The sequence below is a fragment of the Erinaceus europaeus genome, chromosome 1 (genome assembly GCF_950295315.1).
Source record: "Erinaceus europaeus chromosome 1, mEriEur2.1, whole genome shotgun sequence".
NCBI classification, from domain to species: Eukaryota; Metazoa; Chordata; class Mammalia; order Eulipotyphla; family Erinaceidae; genus Erinaceus; species Erinaceus europaeus.
This window is the reverse complement of record NC_080162.1, coordinates 77,915,858-77,937,269: the sequence shown is the minus strand read 5'-3', so window position 1 is coordinate 77,937,269 and position 21,412 is coordinate 77,915,858. Positions and strand designations below refer to the sequence as shown.

The 21,412-nt window shown below is 46.3% G+C and overlaps 2 protein-coding genes across 5 annotated transcripts in view; one reads left to right on the top strand and one right to left on the bottom strand.

Annotated features, from left to right (window-relative positions):
• The window catches only part of GSS (glutathione synthetase), a 56,065-nt gene extending 43,698 nt beyond the window's left edge, over nt 1-12,367 (top strand). For all 3 annotated transcript variants that reach the window (XM_007522657.3, XM_060188784.1, XM_060188789.1), the window contains exons 10-13: nt 7,156-7,350; nt 7,841-7,922; nt 10,731-10,920; nt 11,843-12,367. In XM_007522657.3, coding sequence (XP_007522719.1) covers nt 7,156-7,350; nt 7,841-7,922; nt 10,731-10,920; nt 11,843-11,966 — 591 coding nt within the window. In that variant the 3' untranslated portion in view covers nt 11,967-12,367. The remainder of the gene's footprint in view (nt 1-7,155; nt 7,351-7,840; nt 7,923-10,730; nt 10,921-11,842) is intronic.
• A 435-nt stretch (nt 12,368-12,802) lies between these two features.
• ACSS2 (acyl-CoA synthetase short chain family member 2) overlaps nt 12,803-21,412 on the bottom strand; it is a 58,991-nt gene continuing 50,381 nt past the window's right edge. For both annotated transcript variants that reach the window (XM_016187957.2, XM_007522658.3), the window contains 8 exons: nt 21,152-21,284; nt 21,013-21,069; nt 20,746-20,826; nt 18,494-18,602; nt 15,328-15,396; nt 14,676-14,852; nt 13,807-13,881; nt 12,803-13,675 (listed from right to left, as the gene is read on the bottom strand). In XM_016187957.2, coding sequence (XP_016043443.1) covers nt 13,551-13,675; nt 13,807-13,881; nt 14,676-14,852; nt 15,328-15,396; nt 18,494-18,602; nt 20,746-20,826; nt 21,013-21,069; nt 21,152-21,284 — 826 coding nt within the window. In that variant the 3' untranslated portion in view covers nt 12,803-13,550. The remainder of the gene's footprint in view (nt 13,676-13,806; nt 13,882-14,675; nt 14,853-15,327; nt 15,397-18,493; nt 18,603-20,745; nt 20,827-21,012; nt 21,070-21,151; nt 21,285-21,412) is intronic.

The following is a 21,412-nucleotide window of genomic DNA, read 5'->3' as shown; positions in this document are numbered from 1 at the left end:
GAGCGAAAAGTGACTGGTGGAAGATCAGGGTGTGACAAGGAGATGGCGGAGCAGGTGAGAATTCTACCACTGAACCACCAATGCCCTGGAGGGAAGGTGGTGCTTTATGTAAATGTAAAAGTGATTTATGTAAATAGACCGCAGCTTTGAGTGGGATCAAACTAATCTCATACAGACATACTGGTGTTTAAGCCGGTGGGAGCTGGCATACTATCCAACAGTTAGTAGTAGTGGGTACTTGCTTGCTAGAGAAGGGAGAGACTGTCCACAGGGAAAATAGATCTAGGTTCCAGAGGACAAGAGATTTGGACAAATGAAAGAAAGAAAGAAAGAAAGAAAGAAAGAAAGAAAGAAAGAAAGAAAGAAAGAAAGAAAGAAAGAAAGAAAGAAAGAAAGAAAGAAAACTTGGGCCTGGGTGCAAAGCGCTAGGGCGTAAGGATCCAGGATCGAGCCCCCAGCTCTCCACCTGCAGGAGGTCACTTTGCAAGGGTGAAGCAGGTCTGCAGGTGTCTGTCTTTCTCTCCCCCTCTCTGTCTTCCCCTCCTCTCTCCATTTCTCTCTGTCCTATCCAACAATGACGACAACAATAATAACTACAACAATAAAACAGTAAGGGAAAATAAATATTAAAAAATAATAATAAATAAATAAGAGAAAAGAACATTTTAGGCCCAGGCAGTGGCGTACCTAATTAAGTACATACACTACAGTGCATAAGGACCTAAATTCAAGCCCCTGTTCCCTAAGGGGCAAAGCTTCGTGAGTAGTGAAGTAGTGCTTCAGGTGTTTGTCTCACCCCCTTTATCTCCCCCTCCCTTCTCAGTTTCTCTCTCTAATAAATAATTAATTATATATATATAAAAACTTTAGCAAGAGACACCAGTAACCCAGGAGGTGGCACAGTGGATAAAGTGTAGTACTCTCAAGTATGAGGTCCTGAGTTTGACCTCAGGCATGTGCCAGAGTGATGCTCTAATTCTCTCCTCTGCCCCTATCCAAATTCTCATAAATAAAAAAGTTCAAAGGATGGGGATAGATAGCATAATGGTTATGCAAACAGACTGTCATGCCTGAGACTCCTAAGTCCCAGGTTCAATTCCCTGTACCACCATAAACCAGAGCTAAGTAGTGCTCTTATAAAAATTAATTAAATGAATACCTTTCTTTTTTATAGATAGATTATTTTTAATATATATTTCTTATTTACTTTTTATAGAGCCAGAAGTTGAGAGGGAAGGGGGAGACAAAGAAGGAGGGAAGGAGAGAGAGGTACCTGCAACACTGCTTCACTTATGAAGCTTCTCCCCTACATGTGGGGACCAGGATCTTGCACCCAGGTCCTTGTATATTGTATTGTGTGTGCTTAACTGAGTGCACCACCTTAATTTTTTTTTTTTTTTTGCCTCCAGGGTTATTGCCTGCACTAGAATCTACTGCTTCTGGAGGCCACTTTTTCCCATTTTTGTTGCTCCTGTTGCCCTTGTTGCTACTATTGTTATTGTTGTTATTGCTGCCATTGCTGTTGGACAGGACAGAGAGAAATCAAGAGAGGAGGGGAAGACAGAGATAAGGAGAGAAAGATAGACACCTGCAGACTTACCTCACTGTTTGTGAAGCTACTCCCCTGCAGGTGGGGAGCTGGGGACTCGATCCAGGATCCTTGCACTGGTTCTTGTGCTTCACGCCATGTGTGCTTAACCCACTGCGCTACCGCCGGGCCTCCAAATCTTTTTTTTTTTAAAGAGAAAATATTGCACTTACAGAGATATTTTATATAAAGTGGAGAACATTTTTAGGGAAGCAAGAAGCTCAGACCAAGTTTAGAAGATGAAGATAAAGCTACAAAGCTTAGTGACTTACCGGATGACCCTGGGCAAGCCTGTGTTTACTTCTGAGTTTTGCTTTCCCTACACCCAATGCAATTGTAATTCTCTGGAGATCTTTCCAGCCACCTATCTATACTATTGCCTAGAACACCAGCCTGGTAGTTAAGTGGCGAGAGTGATTGCTGGAGACCGCCGAAAGGCACTGCACGCAGACTGATTATATCGAAGAAAGGAGCAGGATGGAGAGGGAGAAGGAGCATTGCTTCTCAGGCCAGAGCCTTGATTCCACTGTGGGAAGTTTGCTATGGGCTGGATTCAAGGACACACTAGCCACCACATGCTTGAGAATGAGAACTAAAGCTGAAAGGCATGACTGTTGTTTCTCTTTTACACCCTCCACACCTGGCATAGCAAACCATTCAGCCTTTGATTACCCAACTACAGACCATTGTTCACACTATGTTGTTAACTTGAGTACTGATTCTGCGTTGAGTCATGTGTCAGACTCCCTATCCTTCAGGACCCCACTCAGATTTCACCTCATTAAACAGCAAGAATATTTATTGAGCACCTACAAAGTGCTAGGTGCTATGTTAGACACTCAGGTTTCAACAAGAAACAAGGTTTTGTTGTTGTTGTTTGCCTCCAGGGTTATCGCTGGGCTCGGTGCCTGCACTACAAATCCACTGCTCTTGGAGGTTATTTTTCCCATTTTGTTGCCCTTGTTGTAGTTGTTATTGTTATTGTTGTCATAGCTGTCGTTGTTGTTGGATAGGACAGAGAGAAATCGAGAAAGGAGGGAAGACAGAAGAGAGAAAGATAGACACCTGCAGACTTGTTTCACCACTTGGGAAGCGACCCCCTACAGGTGAGGAGAAGCAGCTCCCTACAGATGGGAAGAAGTGACCCCCTACAGGTGGGGAGCTGGGGGTTCGAAAACCAGGATCCTTAAGCCTGCCCTTGTGCTTTGTGCCATGTGCACTTAACCTGCTGTGCCACCGCCCAGCTCCCAAGAAACAAGGTCTTTATGTAACTTATGGACTGAAGAGATTAGCATCAGGAAGTAATAAAATAGAAAAAAAAAAAGATTGTCTTCAAGTTGGGAGGAATGCTTTGAAGTAATAGGACGCAGAGACAGAATTATGGGAAAATTCACATTGGATATGGAGTTCAGAAAAGGCTTTTTTTTTTCCCTCTGATTTATAGTGGTATGGGGGATTGAACCTGGGACTTTGGAACCTCAGGCATGAGACCATTATGCTATCAACCCCCCCCCCCCCCCCCCGCCCAGAGAAGGCTTCTTTGAGAAAATGACTTTGAACTAAGACTTAAGGATGAGAAGGATCAGGTATACACTAAATTAAGCAATAGGACAAGACTTCCCGGCATTAGGAAAAGCAGCGAATATAAATTCCACTAGGGAAGTGATATTTGTGCTTTAAGCACTGGCAGGCCAGGGGTGGCATGGGACACTGTTGAAAAGGAACAAGATCTAGTCAACATTTTTTTGGCTCTATAAGTTAACTCTTTTATCAAGCACCAGGTTCCAAATGCTAAGATGATGCCAACCGGACTTCCCTGGGCAGGCGACCCCTCCAGTGTGTCCTGGAGCCCCACTTCCCCAGAACCCCGTCCCACTAGGGAATTAGAGAAACAGGCTGGGAATATGGATTGACCTGCCAACACCCCTTCTCAGAGGGGAAGCAATTACAGAAGCCAGACCTTCTACTTTTCTGCACCCCATAATGACCCTGGGTCCATACTCCCAGAGAGATAAAGAATAGGAGAGCTGGGACTTGGGCGGTAGCGCAGCAGGTTAAACGCAGGTGGCACAAAGTGCAAGGACTGGCATGATCCCAGTTCGAGCCCCCAGCTCCCCACCTACAGGGGAGTCGCTTCACAAGTGGTGAAGCAGATCTGCAGGTGTCTGTCTTTCTCTCCCCCTCTGTCTTCCCCTCCTCTCTACATTTCTCTCTGTCCTATCCAATAATGATGACATCAGTAATAACAGCAGCTACTACAACAATAGAAACAACAAGGGCAACAAAAGGGAATAAATAAATACATATTAAAAAAAAAGAATAGGAAAGCTATCAGGGGAGGGGATTGGATAAAGAGTTCTGGTGGTGGGAACTGTGTGGAGTTATACCCCTCTTATTAACCTATAGTTTTTTGGTTTTTTTTTAAAGAATTTCTTTATTTTTTTATTATTATTTTTTTAATATTTATTCCCTTTTGTTGCCCTTGTTGTTTTATTGTTGTAGTTATTATTGTTGTTGTCATTGTTGGATAGGACAGAGAGAAATGGAGAGAGGAGGGGAAGACAGAGAGGAGGAGAGAAAGATAGACACCTGCAGACCTGCTTCACCGCTTGTGAAGCGACTCCCCTGCAGGTGGGGAGCCGGGGTTTGAACCGGGATCCTTATGCCGGTCCTTGTGCTTTGCGCCACCTGCGCTTAACCTGCTGTGCTACAGCCCCACTCCCTTAACCTATAGTTTTTGTCAGTGTTTCCTTTTTAAAAAAATATTATTTCTTTTTTATTTATTTATTTTATTTATTTATGAGAAAGATAGGAGGAGAGAGAGAGAAAGAACCAGACATCACTCTGGTACATGTGCTGCCAGGGATCGAACTCAGGACCTCATGTCTGAGAGTCCAGTGCTTTATCCACTGTGCCTCCTCCCTGACCACAGTGTTTCCTTTTTATAAATAAAAATTTTAAAAATAAAAAATGGTACAAGATCCTTTACAAGTCCTGAAGAGTATCAAAGGCCATGGTAAGGGGTTTGTGTTTTATTTGGAGTGAACAAAATACTTGTGTTCAAGATCATGAACAAGTTTCCTGGCTCTTTCAACCCCCATCTTTTTTTTCCCCACATTTATTTATTTATTCCCTTTTGTTGCCCTTGTTGTTTTATTCTTGTACTTATTATTGTTGTCGCCTTGTTGGATAGGACAGAGAGAAATGGAGAGAGGAGGGGAAGACAGAGGGGGAGAGAAAGATAGACACCTGCAGACCTGCTTCACCACTTATGAAGCAACTCCCCTGCAGGTGAGGAGCTGGGGGCTTAAACCAGGATCCTTATGCCAGTCCTTGCACTTTGCATCTTTTTTTTTTTAAGATTTTATTTATATATGAGAAAGATAGGAGAGAAAGAACTAGACATTACTCTTGTGCATGTGCTGCCAGGAATTGAACTCAGGACCTCATGCTTGAGAGTCCAGTGCTTTTTCCACTGTGCCACTTCCCAGACCACATCCTTCATTTTTCTGTACCCTTATACATTCTGCCATTTTCCCCTCTTAGTGATAATTATGCATCTGTGCTAGACCATGAGCTCCCTGAGGACAAGAATCCTGCAGATTGGAGCTGGGTGGTGGCGCACCTGGTTGAGTGCACGTATTACAATGCGCAGTGACCCGGGTTGGAGCCCCCGTTCCCCACCTGCAATGGGAAAGCTTCATAATTGGTGAAGCAGGGCTGCAGGTGTCTCTCTGTCTCTCTCCCTCTCTATCACCTCCTTCCTTCTTGATTTCTGGCTGTCGCTATCCAATAAATAAAGATTAAAAAAAAAAAGAACCCAGTAGATTGAAAGTGCCCACATTCCTCAGGCTATGACCCTGGGCAATCTGAGTGTGAGGGTGGGAAGCACAATGCTTGGCACCTAGTGGTGTTCATAGGTTGTTGTTTTTTTTTTTAATTTTTAAAAATTTTATTTATTTATTTTCAAATTTTTATTTATAAAAAGGAAACACTGACAAAAAACATAGGTTAATGTCGTATGCTTTACATTGGTTTGTTCTAGCCCTCCCCCGCCAAAAGAATTGGATCAGTCCAGTTAATTTCGTGGGCCCGCTTGGCCCTGCCCCAAGGAACCCCGGGAGAGGGTTCCTGAGTTCGAGAGTGCGAGAGTTTCAGAGGGTTCCCCAATACGAGAGTTTCAGAGGGTTCCCCAATACGAGAGTTCCAGACTCCCAGAGTTGGAGAGTTCCCGAGTTACAGAGTAAGAGGGAGTGCTTGTGCCACCGCAAAGAGACAGCAGAGTTCTGTTTGGTGATTAGTTTGTCTTAGTTTATGAATCGTTGTTCCTGAATAAAGAAATACAGCTTCCCTGCCCAGCCGTTGTCTCCGCGTCTCTGTTACCCGATGTGAAGCAAGCCAGCCCGGCCAGAGCCGTCCGAATTTTAACAACAGGTTAATAAGAAGGGTATTGGTGGGCACACAGTTCCCACCACCAGAACTTCATATCCCATCCACTCCCCTGATAGCTTTCCTATTCTTTATCCCTCTGGGAGTATGGACCCAAGATCATTATGGGGTGCAGAAGGTGGAAGGTCTGGCTTCTGTAATTGCTTCTCTGCTGAACATGGGTGTTGGCAGGTCGACTAGAAGGCCATTGAGCTGAGCCTTAAGGATGAGGTGCAGTTGGGGATATAGCATAATGGTTATACAAAAAAGCCCTTCCTGCCTAAGGCAGCAGGGTCCCAGGTTTAGTCCTCAGCACTACCAGAAGCCAGAGCTAAGTAGAGCTCTGATAAAGAAAAAAAAAAATTAAAAAGCACGGGGTGGGGGCAGGCGGTAGCGCAGTGGGTTAAGCACAGGTGGCACAAGCGCAAGGACCAGGTAAGGATCCTGGTTCGAGCCCCCAGCTCCCCTGGTCACTTCACAAGCAATAAGGCAGGTCTGCAGGTGTCTATCTTTCTCTCCCCGTCTCTATCTTCCCATCCTCTCTCAATTTCTCTCTGTCCTATTTAACAAGAGCAACAAAAGGGAAAAAATAGCCTCCAGGAGCAATGGATTTGTAGTATAGGCACGGAGCCCCAGCAATAACCCTGGAGGCAAAATATATATATATACACATATATATGTATACGTATACATGTGTATATATATACGTGTGTGTATATATATATACATATACATATACATATAAAGTGTTCAGTGCAGAGGATAGATAGCATAATGGTTATGCAGACTCATGCCTGAGGCTCCAAAGTCCCATGTTCAATCCCCCGTACCGCCATAAGCCAGAGCTGAACAGTGCTCTGGTTAAAAAAAAAAAAGTGCCCAGTAAAGGTCAGCTGATATTAAGTGATGTAGAACTCTGTTTCTTCCTTCCCTCCTTCTTTCCTTCCTTCCTTCCTTCCTTCCTTCCTTCCTTCCTTCCTTCCTTCCTTCCTTCCTTCCTTTCTTACCAGAGCACTACTTAGCTCTGGCTTCTGGTGTGGGGGATCAGACCTGGGATTTTAGAGCCTCAGGCACTAGAGTCTGTTTGCATAACGATTATGTTATCTACCCCCAACCCAGAACTGTTTTCCTCTCTGCAGAACTGGAAAGCACGCCTGCTGCTGGAGAGGTCATGTGCTGTCAAGTGTCCGGACATTGCCACCCAGCTGGCTGGGACAAAGAAGGTGCAGCAGGAGCTGAGCAGGGCAGGAGTGCTGGAGGCGCTGCTCCCTGGCCAGCCTGAGGCAGTGGCTCGCCTTCGGGCCACCTTTGCTGGCCTCTACTCACTAGACATGGTGCGTGGCGACCTGTGTCTCCTGCAGGCCTAGGCAAAAGGAACCTGGATCCAGTGTGTTGAGAAGGCAGCATCTGGCACTAGCCCAGACTTGAGTCAGTGATGCTCTTTCAGAACCTCAAATACCCTGGTGGGGGTGGGGTGGACAGAGTCCATTGTAAGCTTCCACAAAGGCAGAGAAGGGTGCTAAGCAGGGGAAGGGGCTGAAGCAGACAATAAGACTTGGAGATGACTTTTCCAGGCCACTGGCTGCAGATCTTTCTTTGCTCCATTGCCAGAGAAAGTATGTTCTTATTGTACTTACTGCTGCAGGTTTTTTTGTTTGTTTTGGTAATATCTTCTCAGTCAGTAGCTTCCAGCCTGAAGGGGCTTATTTATGGCTGTTTGCCATCCTGCTTTTTCTTTGTGGCTTCCCTGCACAACCAGGAAGACTAGAGCTTTTGATACTTTGGCATAAGACTGCTGATGACTGCTTTCTTGCCTCCTACCAGGGTGAAGAAGGGGACTGGGCCATCGCTGAGGCCCTTGCTGCCCCTAGCCAGTTCGTGCTAAAGCCTCAGAGAGAGGGTGGAGGTAGGCAGTTTTCCTTTTGCATTGCTCAGTTAAACAGGACTAACTAGCTGGCTCTCACCAGTGCAGACCAGCACTTGTGGGGACACACATTCCCAGGCTCTGTGGCAGACCTGAGCAATTGACACAGGCCCTCCTCAATTTGGATGGTGTCCCAGGAGACCCAGTGACCAACCGGAGTACAGGGGAATCTGACTAACCAGCACTGGAGGGTGTGGACAAGTTTGGTCTGAGGTGCCCATGAGGTGGATTGTGGGGCAGTGAGGTAAAGGAATATTAGGAAGCTGTCTTCCTGTCTCATATGAACTCCTTTTAATATTTTTATTTATTGGATAGAGACAGAGAGAAATTGAGAGGGAGAGAGACAGAGAGGCACTTGCAGCCCTGCTTCATTGCAGTGAAGCTTTCCCGCTGCAGGTAGGGTCCAGGGGCTTGAACCTGGGCCCTTGTGCACTTACCTAGGTGTACCACCACCTGGCCCCTCATGTGAATTCCTTGAGGACAGATTGTGTCTGCCTCATAGAACCGGAAGAGATATTTATTTATTTTGGATAGAGACAGAGAAATTGAGAAGGAAGAGGGAGGGGCTGCTGCTGGGCGGTGGCACACCTGGTTAAGAGCGTGCATTACAGTGCACAGGGATCCAGGTTCAAGCCCCTGGTCCCCACCTGCAGGGGAAAGCTTCACAGGCGGTGAAGCAGGGCTACTGGTGTCTCTCTCTCTTTCCCCTCTCTATCCTTTCTCCTCTCTCAATTTCTCTCTATCTCTATCCAATAACAAATAAATAAAAAGAGTAAAAAAAATTAAAAAGAGAGAAGGAAGAGGGAGGTAGAGAGAGAGAGAGAGACTGACTCCTGCAGCCCTGCTTATGAAGCTTCCCCCTTCAGATTGGGACCAGGAGCTTGAAGCAGGGGCCTTGTGCACTGTAACGCTTGCACTCTACCAGATGAACCACTGCCCAACCCCCAGAAGAGATCTTTTTGTTTTTTAAAGATTTTATTTATTCATGAGAAAGATAGGAGGAGAGAGAAAGAACCAGACATCACTCTGGCACATGTGCTGCCGGCGATCAAACTCAGGACTTTATGCCTGAGAGTCTAAAACCTTATCACTGCCCCACTTCCCAGACCACGAGATAATTTTTTATCTTGGATTTAACGGAGTTATGAGTTTTCAAGACAGAAAGGGGGAAGACCATGGCGTAAACAAGCAAGTATCTCAAGCCAAAGCACTAGCCCATGAAAGCATGTGTATTTAGAGTAATGAGTAACTGCTGAGACTGAAATCCACATGGGAGTGGGAGGAGGCAGAGATTTGGACTAGAAAAGATATTTGGGGCCTGATCATGGTGGACATTAAATGTATGTAGGAAAATAAGACTTTACCCAGTAGGTACTAGGAAGTCATTAAAGAATTTTTTAGAAATATTTATTTATTCATTTCTTTACTTACTTTATTGCCACCAAGGTTATCACTGGGGTTCAGTGCTGGTACTGTGAATCCACTATTCCCAGTGGTCATTTGTTTACTTTTTCCTTTTTTTATTTATTCTAATTTCTATTAGATAGGGCACAGAGAAATTGAGGTAGGAAGGGGAGATCGGGGGAGCGGGGAAAGTCCAGGAGGTGGTGTAATGGATAAACCACTGGACTCTTAAACATGAGGTCCTGAGTACAGTCCCTGGCAGCACATGTACGAGTGATGTCTGGTTCTTTCTCTAAATAAAATCTTTTAAAAAGGGGGGGGGGATAAACACCTGAAGATCTGCTTCACCACTCGTGAAGTGTCCCCCCTGCATTGGGGGCTTGAACCTGGGTCCTTGCACTTGGCAATATGTGTGCTTAACCAGGTGTGCCACTGCCTAGCCTCCACTATTTATTTATTTACTTAATTATTTTTGCATAGAGACAGAAATTGAGAGGGAAATGGGGGATTGGGGGTGGGTGGGGAAGAGACACCTGCAGCACTATTGCACTACTCATGAAGCTTTCCCCTGCAGGTGGGGACCAGGGGCTTGAACCTGGGTCCTTACGCACTGTAATGTTTGCACTCAACCATCATTAAAGAACTTCTTGAGGAGGGAGAACACATGTGCCTGATCAGCATCCCCATTTCCACCATGTTAGAACATGTCCCAGAGTGAGGAAGGAAGACAGTGGCATAGGAGACCACAGAAGAGTCTGGTGTAGCTGTTCAGAGGGACAGTAGAGAGGTGTGAGCCAGGTGACAGTGGAGAGGCGTGTGCCGGTCGGTTAGAGGTAGTGGACAGTGAAGAGTTAAATAAATTCTTTTTATTTATCAGGGATGCTTTTCACTTGATTTTGGGAGTGGGAGAGTCAGGTTCAAGGAGAAATAATGAGTTTTGCTTGGACATTTTGAATCAGTTTAGGGGATCCATGGGGTATCTAGAGTAAGGAGCTTAAGTTAGCGATTTGGGAGTTAACAAGCTATAGGATGTGATGGGGCCTTAGAGGATATCTCTCTGAAAAACCAAAAGTGTGTAGAGAACAGATTCCTGGGTAATCACAATGGTTAAGAGCGATAGAGGCCAATCAGGAGACTGAGAAGGAACAGCCATGGATGGCTAAGTGGAGAAGCAGGCCAGGATGGTGTTGTGGGAGCTGAATTGGCTTGTGTAAGGACTGTCCCGTGACAGTGAAGTTCCCCCTCCAGAACCAGGCTGGTATTAGCTTCACTGAGTTAGGATCAGAACTGAAGCTAATGACTTGCCCACATGGCCCCAGAAGTGAGGGGACAAGGGGTGGGGGAGGGATGCAAAGGACCCAAGGTGACTGGCCAGTGGAATTTCAGGTAACAACCTCTATGGGGAAGAGATGGTGCAGGCCCTGGTGCGACTGAAGGACTGTGAGGAGAGGGCCTCCTACATTCTGATGGAGAAGATCGAACCTGAGCCTTTTGGGAATTGCCTGCTACGGCCTGGAAGCCCCGCCCGAGTGGTCCAGTGCATCTCAGAGCTGGGCATCTTCGGGGTCTATGTCAGGTAAACCAGTCAGGAGTCCTTTCTTGCCAGAGGGCCAGCCATGCAAGCCCAGAGGGAGCACTGGACAGGGAACAGGAATCCTGGGCTTCAGCTGGGAGTCCAGTTGCTCTTGATCTAGTGAATGAGGCCAAGGGCCCAGCCCTGCCCTCTTGACAATCCTCAGAGATGGGAAATGCTTTGCCAAAAAAAAAGGAAATTCCAAGGAGTTCCAAGATAGATGAGAAAATGTGGTCTGATAAGCTTGGACTAGGATACCTCAGGGAAGAAAAGAGTTTTGGTTCAGCTCTCAATCCCTGTGGGATTCTGGGGAAAGAAGGACCAACCAGAGGGCAGTCTATAACTAGAGGTTACTCTGTGACTGAAGGGGGAAAGTGGCTCCTGCGCTTGGATTGAGCGCTAATGAATCAGTAAGAGAGACTTAAGAATTTGTAAGGAATTAGTTCCTGGTCCCTACTACTTCCTGCAAAATATTCAGTCCAGATGCTACCATGCTTCCCAGCAGAGCTTCCCTAAAATCTCCCCCTCTAACCACCTGCAGCATTGCCATCTGCCGCTTCCGCCCACCCCACCTCAGTCATCTTGAGTTGTAGAGATGGAAATTCACAGCTCCAGAACATGAAATGTGAACCTGGCATCATGCTAAGAGCTATTCCTGCTTTATTTCAATCCTCATGACCATCTTGCAAAGCGAGAGGGATTATCTCTATTTTGAACTGAGGAAAGCAATACTTACAAAGGCCAGGTAAATGGCTAATAGACACAAAACTGGTAATTCCAAAACTAGGATCCAAAACACCTGACATTAAAATTCCAGTGTCACCCACGATGGTTCTGGTGCCTCAGTTGTGATCAGGGAAGGTCCTAGGTTTGGGGACTGAGCCCATGTGACAGAATTGTGCTTTTCCCACTCCCATGTCTGCAGGCAGGGCCAGACACATGTGATGAACAAGCACGTGGGGCATCTGCTTCGAACCAAAGCCATCGAGCATGCTGATGGCGGTGTGGCGGCAGGCGTGGCGGTCCTGGACAACCCGTACCCTGTGTGAGGGCTTCACTCAAGACCTTCTAGCCCCCACACCTGCCATTCCTCTCCTCACCTTCCCCCCGAGAGGACTGGTCTGTCCTTCCTTCCAGAGACAATCAGAGTCTTTACAGAAAGGTAAATGCTAGATACTTTTTCCCAGCTCTCCTATCTGATGACCAGAAAAACTGTTTTTCCTTTAGGTGAGATCAGGAGGCCCTGAAATCCTCAGAGTGTGGGGACAGCTGACAGGAAGCTGCTCTGAGCTGAGGGTTCATAACCCTGCCCACCCCTCCTCTCAGCTGTTTGTCAGCCATCTTCAGCAGGGTCTATTGTCTGAGTTGGAATAGGGCTTGGGGGTGGGGCGGGATATAAAGGCATAGCCTTTTCCCATCTCTACCTTAAATAAAGTTATCTTGCTGTTGAGACTATGATTCCTTGGTTTGCATAATTAGGGGAGGGAGTGTAATCTGATCTGAGTCAGTCCACTTCATGTGTATTGTGAAAGGAGGTGACAGGGCTGCCTGCAGGGGGAAAGCTTCATGAGTGGTGAAGCAGTGCCCTCCCTCTCCCCTTTCCCCTTCAAATTCTCTCTGTCCTATCAGGTAGGTAAAGGAAAGAAAGGGAAAAAGAGAGAAAAAAAATAAAGAAAGCAAGCTATACACTGGTTTCAGTTGCTTTCCCTCATAGCTCACAGGTTTGTCAAAGGGTCAATGAATAGGCCCCACCCAAACCAGATATTCTGGAAGGAGGTTATTGGGGTATTCTTGGGGTAAACCATTCTCCCTCCCATCCCATGCAAAAATCAGAGCACTAGCAAGTATGCAGCCTGTAAAATGCCAAAGAATGTAAGTCACCACCTTTTTGAGGGCACAGACTTTATTCCTACAGGTGTGGGCCTTGAGCACAACCAGGACAAAAAAAGATAGTTTCATCTGAAACTGTCTATCACGGGCATGGCATTATTCAGAGGAGGATAGACACAGAGGACATGGAAGACAACTTCTCTGGCCTTAGCAACAAAACATAATACACTGCAAAGAAGCAGATGATCTGAAAACCCTCTGAAGACAGAGCCTGCCCACACAGCCCCAAGAGAAAATGGGCAGACAGCATTGCCATCTGGCACAAGGGGGAATTCAGACTCTGAACAGAAGGAGTCATGGGTTTAAAAAAAATACTCAGTTTCTTTTCCCCCCAGGACTGAGAAACTCGGTTTCTAAGGGCAAACGCACACCCAAGATAAGTGCTGGTGCTTCCAGAGAATGCTGACGAGTTTACAGAGCTGCCTCCCTTCTTTAGGCCCTTGCTTGCCTTCTGAAGACTTGTCTTGGGTTGGAGCTGTGACCTTCAGGTCCCTGGGCTCCAAGGGCTCTTTGCAGTCTGGGGACACAACAGTGTGAGGCTGACCTGGGCCCCGTCCCATCTGCTAGGCATTCACAGGAAGTTGCCTTCACCCAGTGGCAAACTGGTCCTCAGTCTCAGCTGGTCAAGGGAGGGATGTAGGTCAGTGCTGGCCCTCAGCACTCCAGAATGGGGGCAGGGAGAGTGGGCTAAATGTCAGAGAGCCAAGCAGGGGGCATCCTGATTAAAGGACAGGGTCTGTCCACTAGGTAGTCAGGCAGCGATCGCTGAAGAGCTGGCTGATGACAGATGGGTCAGCCACAGTAGATGTGTCCCCCAGGTTGTGGTCATTCTGAGCGATCTTCCGCAGCACCCTCCTCATGATTTTCCCTGGGGAAGCACAGGCCCCTGGTTACCGACTGACAGTACTGACCCACTCCAGCCTGCCGCAGGCTTCCATCTCACACGCCACCACCTCTGGGCTTGGGCCAGTACCAACCCTTTGAGGGCTCTGAACATACCTGAGCGGGTTTTAGGCAAGCCAGGTGCATTCTGGATGTAATCTGGTGTGGCGATGGGGCCAATCTTTTCTCTAACTGTAATCAACAACATGGAACATTTCTTTAGTGCCTTTAGCCAAGGCTCTTCAAAACCAAAGCACAGATACCTTGGTTCTCACCTATTTCCTCTTCAAGGCCTCACCCCTGGAATCATTCTTAGGCTTGCTGTCTGTCTTTTCAAACATGTGTTTGCTATATCACTTTCACCCTAATCATATCTATGTAACCTGTAAGCCCTAGAATCTAACCTGCTAGAATAGAAACCCATGAGCAGCATGGCCAGCCTGAGTTTCTTCATTCCAGAAGAACAGGATCAATTTCATGGAGGTGGCTATAGGGATTAAATAGACTAGATTGAGAGTCAGGCGGTAGCGCAGTGGGTTAAGCACATGCAGCGCAAAGCGCAAGGACCAGAGTAAGGATCCCAGTTCGAGCCCCCTGCTCCCCACCTGCAGGGGAGTCCCTTCACAGGCGGTGAAGTAGGTCTACAGGTGTCTGTCTTTCTCTCCTCTCTGTCTTCCCCTCCTCTCTCCATTTCTCTCTGTCCTATCCAACAACAAGGACATCAATAACTACAACAATAAAACAACAAGGGCAACAAAAGGGAATAAATAAATAAACAGACTAGGTTATTTAACGCTCAGTGGTCACACATTCTATAAATGTCAACTGTTATCCTAGTGGAGACTTAAGTGGAAGAAGTTCCTTAGAGCCCCCTGGAATCTCTATAGTTTGGGGAGCAGCTCACTCCAGTTCCTCCCCAACAGCTTGCTCAAGCCACTGGACCAGCAGGACAGACCCTCCAGTCCCTGCTCAGGGGAACAGCTCACTCTGCTTTTTCAGCTCCTGGCTAAGGGTGGTGCTGAAGGTGTGGCCATCGCAGAGGGTGACAAAGCAGTAGAGACATTCGCCCTTCACAGAATGTGGGTGGCCGACCACAGCTGCCTCTGCAACGGCTTCATGTTCCACGAGAGCTGACTCCACCTCTGCCGTGCTCAGCAGGTGACCTTGGAAAGGGAAAGGAAGGGCTGTGAAATTGCAGACTTTGCTCCAGCTCCTGCTTCGCCTGTGTCCACAGGGCAGTCCTGGTCTGGTCAGAGATGAATGGCCCTTCATCCATTTACTCTTTTTTTTTTTTCCTTTTTGTTTTTAACCAGAGCACTGTTCAGCACTGGCTTATGGTGGTGTGGGAGATTGAACCTGGGACTTCGGAGCCTCAGGCATGAGAATTTCTTTGTATAACCATTAAGGTATCTACCCCGACCCTGATCCATTTATTCCTTACATGAGTTGCTGCAGTTACCCCACTATCTTCTAGGGACATTCCAGTGTTATCACCTTTCCTTGAAAACTGGGCCCAGAACTGAAAGCCAAACTGCAAACATAGTCTGAACAAAGGGCACCCTGGCTTTCTCAGAAGAATTTGGAGGGGAGTTGCCAGAGGAGCAGAGCTAGTAAGAAAGAAGAACCACTGGTCCTCACCAGATACATTCAGCATGTCATCAATCCTGCCAGTGATCCAGTAATAGCCATCCTGGTCCCGACGGCAGCCTGGGAAGAGAAGAAACACACAAAAATAAATATAAAGGCTATGATCTATGGGTGCATTACCAAAATGCCAAAGACTTCTAACAAGTTTTTCTTTTTTTCTTTTTTTACCAGAGTTCTACTCAGCTCTGGCTTATGGTGTGGGAGATTGAATCTGGGACCTTAGAGCCTCAGATGTGAGAGTCTGTTTGTATAACCATTATGCTATCTCCCCTACTCTCTTAACAAGTCTTAACTGTTGCCCACTGGTGTATTTGGGCTCCAAAATAATCTCCACCTTTTGGCATTCACTACCCCTTCTCACTGTACCAGGGTTAAACCTACAGATAAATGTAGCCCCAACCAGTAGCTTGACTATACCCTGTGTGAACAAGAACAGCCATTCACAGATTACTAAAATCTCGAAAACTGTGAGAAAGTTAAACTTGCTGCTTTAAGTTGTCATGGTTGGGGGTAACCTGCCCTATGGTTAATAGATAACCAGGCAGTCGTTTCCCCTTCCTTCTTTCCTTCCTTTTTTTAAATGACTTTTTTTTTCTTTCCTTTTTTTTTTTTTTGCCTCTAGGGTTATCGCTGGGGCTAGATGTCTGGCACTAGGAATCCACTACTCCTGGTGGTCATCTTCTTTTCATTGTTGATTGTTGTTATTGGTGCTGTTGTTGGATAGGACAGAGAACTTGAGAGAGGACAGGAAGACAGAGAAGGGGAGAGAAAGATAGACACCTGCAGACCTGCTTCACTGCTTATGAAACGACCAGTATGCAGGTAGGGAGCTGGGGGCTCGAACCAGGACCCTTGCACAGGTGCTTGTGCTGCAAACTATGTGTGCTTTACCTGGTGCACTACCACCCAGCACCCTCTCTCTCTCTCTTTCTTTCTTTATCTCTCCTTTTTTATTTTTAAGATTTTATTTATTAATGAGAAAGATAGAAGGAGAGAGAAAGAACCAGACACCACTCTGGCACATGTGCTGCTGGGGACCAAACTTGGGACCTCATGCTTGAGGGTCCAAAGCTTTATCACTGCACCACCTCCCGGACTACTCTCTCTCTCTTTCTCTCTTTCCACCAGGATTATGACTGGAGCTCATTGCTGGAACTATGAATCCACCACACCCAATGGCCATTTTTTCCCTCCTTTTTATTTTTATTTGGTAAATCCGAGAACTTGCAAAGGGAAGGGGAGCTAGAGAGGAATAGAAAAAGAAACTTGCAGACCTGCTTCACCACTCATGAGATTTCGCCCTTGCCGGTGGGGAGCAAGGGATTGAACCCAGATCCTTGTGCACGGTAATGTGTGCACTCAACCAGATGCACCACTGCCTGACCCCGTAGGCAGTTGTTTTCTGTTAGTTCTTATCACTCTTCTGCTTAGAGCCCCTGAATATCTCCCATGGAACTTTGGATAAAATCCAAACTCCTAAGGCCCACAAGGTCCTTCAACTTCACAACAATACTCTTCTTTGTTTACTACACCCTAGTAAGTCTTCAGTTTATTCTTCAGACACTGAAAGCTTATGTCCAGATTTCTCCATGTGCCTGGCTCCTTCTCACCCTTCAGGTTTCTGATCAAATGTCACTTCAGAGAAGCTTCTCTCACCATGCCATGTTTAGTGGTCATACCCAAAGATATTCTTTATCCTATTACCCAGTTTTTCTTTTTTTTATTTTTTTAAATATAAATCTTTTTTTAAAAGAATTTATTTATTTATTCATGAGAAAGATAGGAGGAGAGAAAGAACCAGCCATCACTCTGGTACATGTGCTGCCAGGGATCGAACTCAGGACCTCATGCTTGACAGTCTAGTGCCTTAGCCACTGCGCCACCTCCTGGACTACAATAAATCTTTTTTTATATTCATTTATTTTCCCTTTTGTTGCACTTTTGTTTTCATTGTTGTAGTTATTGTTGTTATTGATGTCGTCGTTATTAGATAGGACAGAGAGAAATGGAGAAAAGGGAAAGACAGAGAGGGGGAGAGAAAGATAGATACCTGCAGACCTGTGAAGTGACTCCCCTGCAGGTGGGGAGCCGGGGGCTCAAACCAGGATCCTTCCCATTTGCGCCATGAGCGCTTAACCTGCTGAGCTACCGCCCGCCTCCCCCCTGTTTATTTTTCTTTATAGCACTTAGCACTAGAATAAGCTTGTTTATTTGTTTGCTGAATATAGGCTTTGTCTCCCCTAACCAGGATATGAGTCCTCTGAGAGCAGGGATCTTACCTACTTATTCATGGCAATAGTGTGTCATCATCACCGCCACCACCTACCCCCATTTAGGTCAGTGCACAGACATTTAGGGACTCAGTAAATATGGGTGTGTGGATTAACGGGTGGACACATGGCCAGACAGGTTTCAAATATGGAGACACACATGACAAAGTAATAATCCCCCTCTCATGTCTTATCTCTTTTAGCACAGGGACAGTGGAAACAAGAGCCTCTCTCCAGTCTCATATGGTGCTATGTGAGACACTTCAGTAACACTCATTCCTGCTCTGACACTCTTCTCTGTAATTCTGTCTGGACATTTGACTTTGACATGAAGGATATATTGCGCACGCTCTCTGTTTTTCTTCACTATTAACTTTTTAAAAATTAATTTAATGTATTACTTATTTTGGATAGAAACAGAAGTTCAGGGAGACAGAGAAGGAAAGAGTTACATCTACAGCATCTCACTGCTTATGCAGCACTTCCTCTGCAGGTGGGGGCCGGGGGCTTGAACCAGAGTCCTTGTGCATTGTAGTATGTGCACTCTATCAGGTGTACCACCACCTAGTTGCCTTAACAAACTTAAATATATATATTTATTTTAGGGGGAGGGGTGGGGGTGGGTGGAAGGGAAAACAATATTTATTTTGGATAGAGATGAGAGGAATTGAGGGGGAAAGTGGAAATAGAGAGGGAGAGAGGAGCAGCACTGCTTCACCACTTGTGAAACTTCACCCTCCTACCCCCGCAGGTTGAGCTCAGGACCTTGAGCATGGCAACATGTACATCAGGTATGCCACCACCTGGTCCCATTTCGAACCAGATTTTCCTGGAAGGAGGCGATTCAGTCTTGTGGGAAGTATGGGAAGGGAGTAGACAAGGCTCACCATCTCCTGTCATGTAGTACCCAGGGAACTTCTTGAAGTAGGTGGTCTCAAAACGTTCGTGGTTCCCATAGACTGTGCGCATGATGCCAGGCCAGGGCTGCTTGAAGACCTGGAAGTGAGGAATACATCGTGGGGATATTTCTTAGGTTTTCTTGCTGGAAAATAATCACAACTTTACCAAACCTGATAAGAAATGGTCTGAGGGTAGGGGTAGATAGCATAGTGTTTATGCAGAGACTCTCATGCCTGAGCCCCCAAAGTCCCAGGTTCAATATCCTGTACCACCATAAGCCAGAGCTGAGCAGTAACTCTAGTATAAAAAAAAAAGGTCTGAATACCATTACTAAGAAATAAGACAGGGCTGGAGAGATAGTTCATCAGATAGGGTGCCTGGTACCATGTAAGTGCTACAGTTCTGATACTTTGGTCATATTCTCTCTCTCTCTCTCTCTCTCTCTCTCTCTCTCTCCTTCCCCTCCCTCCCCCATCTAAATGAAAAACCAGCCCCAGAGCAGTGAAATCATACTTATGCAAGGCTCTGGTTCATTAAAAGAAGAAATAAAAACAGACAAAATTACAGACTTTGGAGATGTATGATTTAGGCCTAGAGTCCCAGCTCTTCCACTTAACAGTTGTGTGATCTTAGGTAAATAGTTTCACTTTTCTGAGCTTCAGGATCCTTATCTAGGAATCAGAAAAAAATAATCTCTGCCTCCTAAGGATTGAATTAATATTATCTGAAACTGCCTAGTAGTGTTCTGTTACTGATAAGCATTTAGTATATTTGCGTCTTCTTTTTGGGTAATCACTCAAGAAAGCAGTTTAACACAAATGAAAACAGTGATGGAGGCAGGCACTGCTGCACCTAGTAGAGCACTCATGTAACTATGCATAAGGACCTGGGTTCAAGATCCCAGTTCCTGCTTGCAGGGAAGAAGCACCAGCATTGCTGGTGTCTATTTCTACTGGAAAAAATAAGGGAAAAGGTGGCTGGCTGCTGGGAGTGGTGGTGAAGTTCTGCAGGCACCAAGTCCCCCAACAATAACTTTGGTGGCAAAAAAAAAAGAGGACCCAGACATGAGAAAATAACCATTGCCCCAATAATGTCCTATGGCAGAATATTGATGGGACTCTAGTCAGAAGGTCTGGGTTCAAGTGATGCCCTTGTCACTAACTTGAAGAGGGGTGGAGAGTAGGGGATAATGATCTCCTCACAAGAACTAATAATCACTGCAACAGCTGACAGTCATCAAGCACTAACTGCTAGGTTCTGCGCTAACCCCTGCACATGAATTATCCAATTTAATCAGCCCAGTCACCGTAAAGAGACAAAGGTACTATTGTCACCCTAGTCTACAAATGAGGAAATTGAGGTTCAGGAGTTTGGTAACTTATCTGAGGTCACAGAAGAGACAGAGCCAGGGTTTGGGCCCGTATATGCTGACCTCAGAGCCTGCGTGATAGTCCGCTATATGATAAAGTCCCTCACACCAGAGTGTTTGCCAATGGGAGAGTGGGGGGCTAAGCCTCAAAAAAGGCACCATAACAAATCTTTGAGTGGACTCAAAAAGGTACACACACACACACTTTTTCTTTCTTTCTTTTTTTTTTTTTTTTTTACCAGAGCACTACTCAGCTCTGGCTTATGGTGATACAGGGGACTGAACCTGGGATCTCAGAGCCTCAGGCATGAAAGTCTTTTTGCATAACTATCATGCTCTCTTCTAGGCCCTCAAAAAGACCCCTATCCCTTAAGAGCCTTATGGGCAAAACAGCAAAAATGCAAGCAAAGTATCCAGAAGGATCTCCCTACCTTCCAGAATTTTTTGATAGAGGATAAGCCCTTATCTATAGAACTGTTGTTTGTTGGCCACAAACAACTCCCAGGAGGGACTGTTTCTAAACTCTGAAGCAAGGTAAGTACCCTTTGGTAGAACCTCCCTTGCGGGAGGGTAGCGCAGCGGGTTAAGCGCACGTGGCATGAAACACAAGGATCAGCTTAAGGATCCCGGTTTGAGCCCCCGGCTCCCCATCTGCAGGGGAGTCACTTCACAAGTGGTCTGCAGGTGTCTCTCTTTCTCCCCCCCTCTCTGTCTTCCCCTCCTCTCTCCATTTCTCTCTGTCCTATCCAACAACGACGACATCAGTAACAACAACAATAAAAAACAAGGGCAACAAAAGGGGAAATAAATAAATAAATAAAATGAACCTCCCTTGCCCCCCTCAAAGACTCATAAGGACCAAGATCTCACCAGATAACCTTCAGCTTCACCTTCCAGTTCTTCTCCAGACTCATTCAAGATTGCAGGAGCAACACCAAAGAACGGAAAGGTCTAGAAGCAAACAGGAGTTAGAAACAAAAGAATGAGAAAGAGGCAGCTCTGACTCAACTTCTTTTCTCTCCCAGGGAGCCCAGGAGCCCTGAATTCCTCACACACCAGTTCAGTTTCCACCCTCTAGCTAGACCAAGAGCCCCAACACCCTACTACTGAACCCAGGAGTGCTGGGGGAACACTCACAGCAGAACCAGGCTTCATGGGTGTGGCACCAGGAAGGGGGGTCAGCATATGGCCACCCTGTGGAAGTCAGAGATCAGGTGCTTGAGTCAGTGTTCCCACATTATTACCTGATCCCCAGCTTTATGAACCCCTTACTCACTGTTTCTGTCTGCCAGAAGGTGTCCACGATAGGGCAGCGCTGGGCACCTACTACCCGGTGGTACCATAGCCAGGCCTCTGGGTTGATGGGTTCACCCACTGTGCCCAATACCTGTAAGGATGCCCGGCTATGCCTTGATCAGGGGGTGGAGAGAGAAGAAGGCTCTAAGCTCCACTGGGAACCAGAAAGACAGGCTCTTCAACCACCTCCCCTATTCCAGTCCAGAGAGTGAGAACAATGGAAAGAGCTGCACAGAGGCCA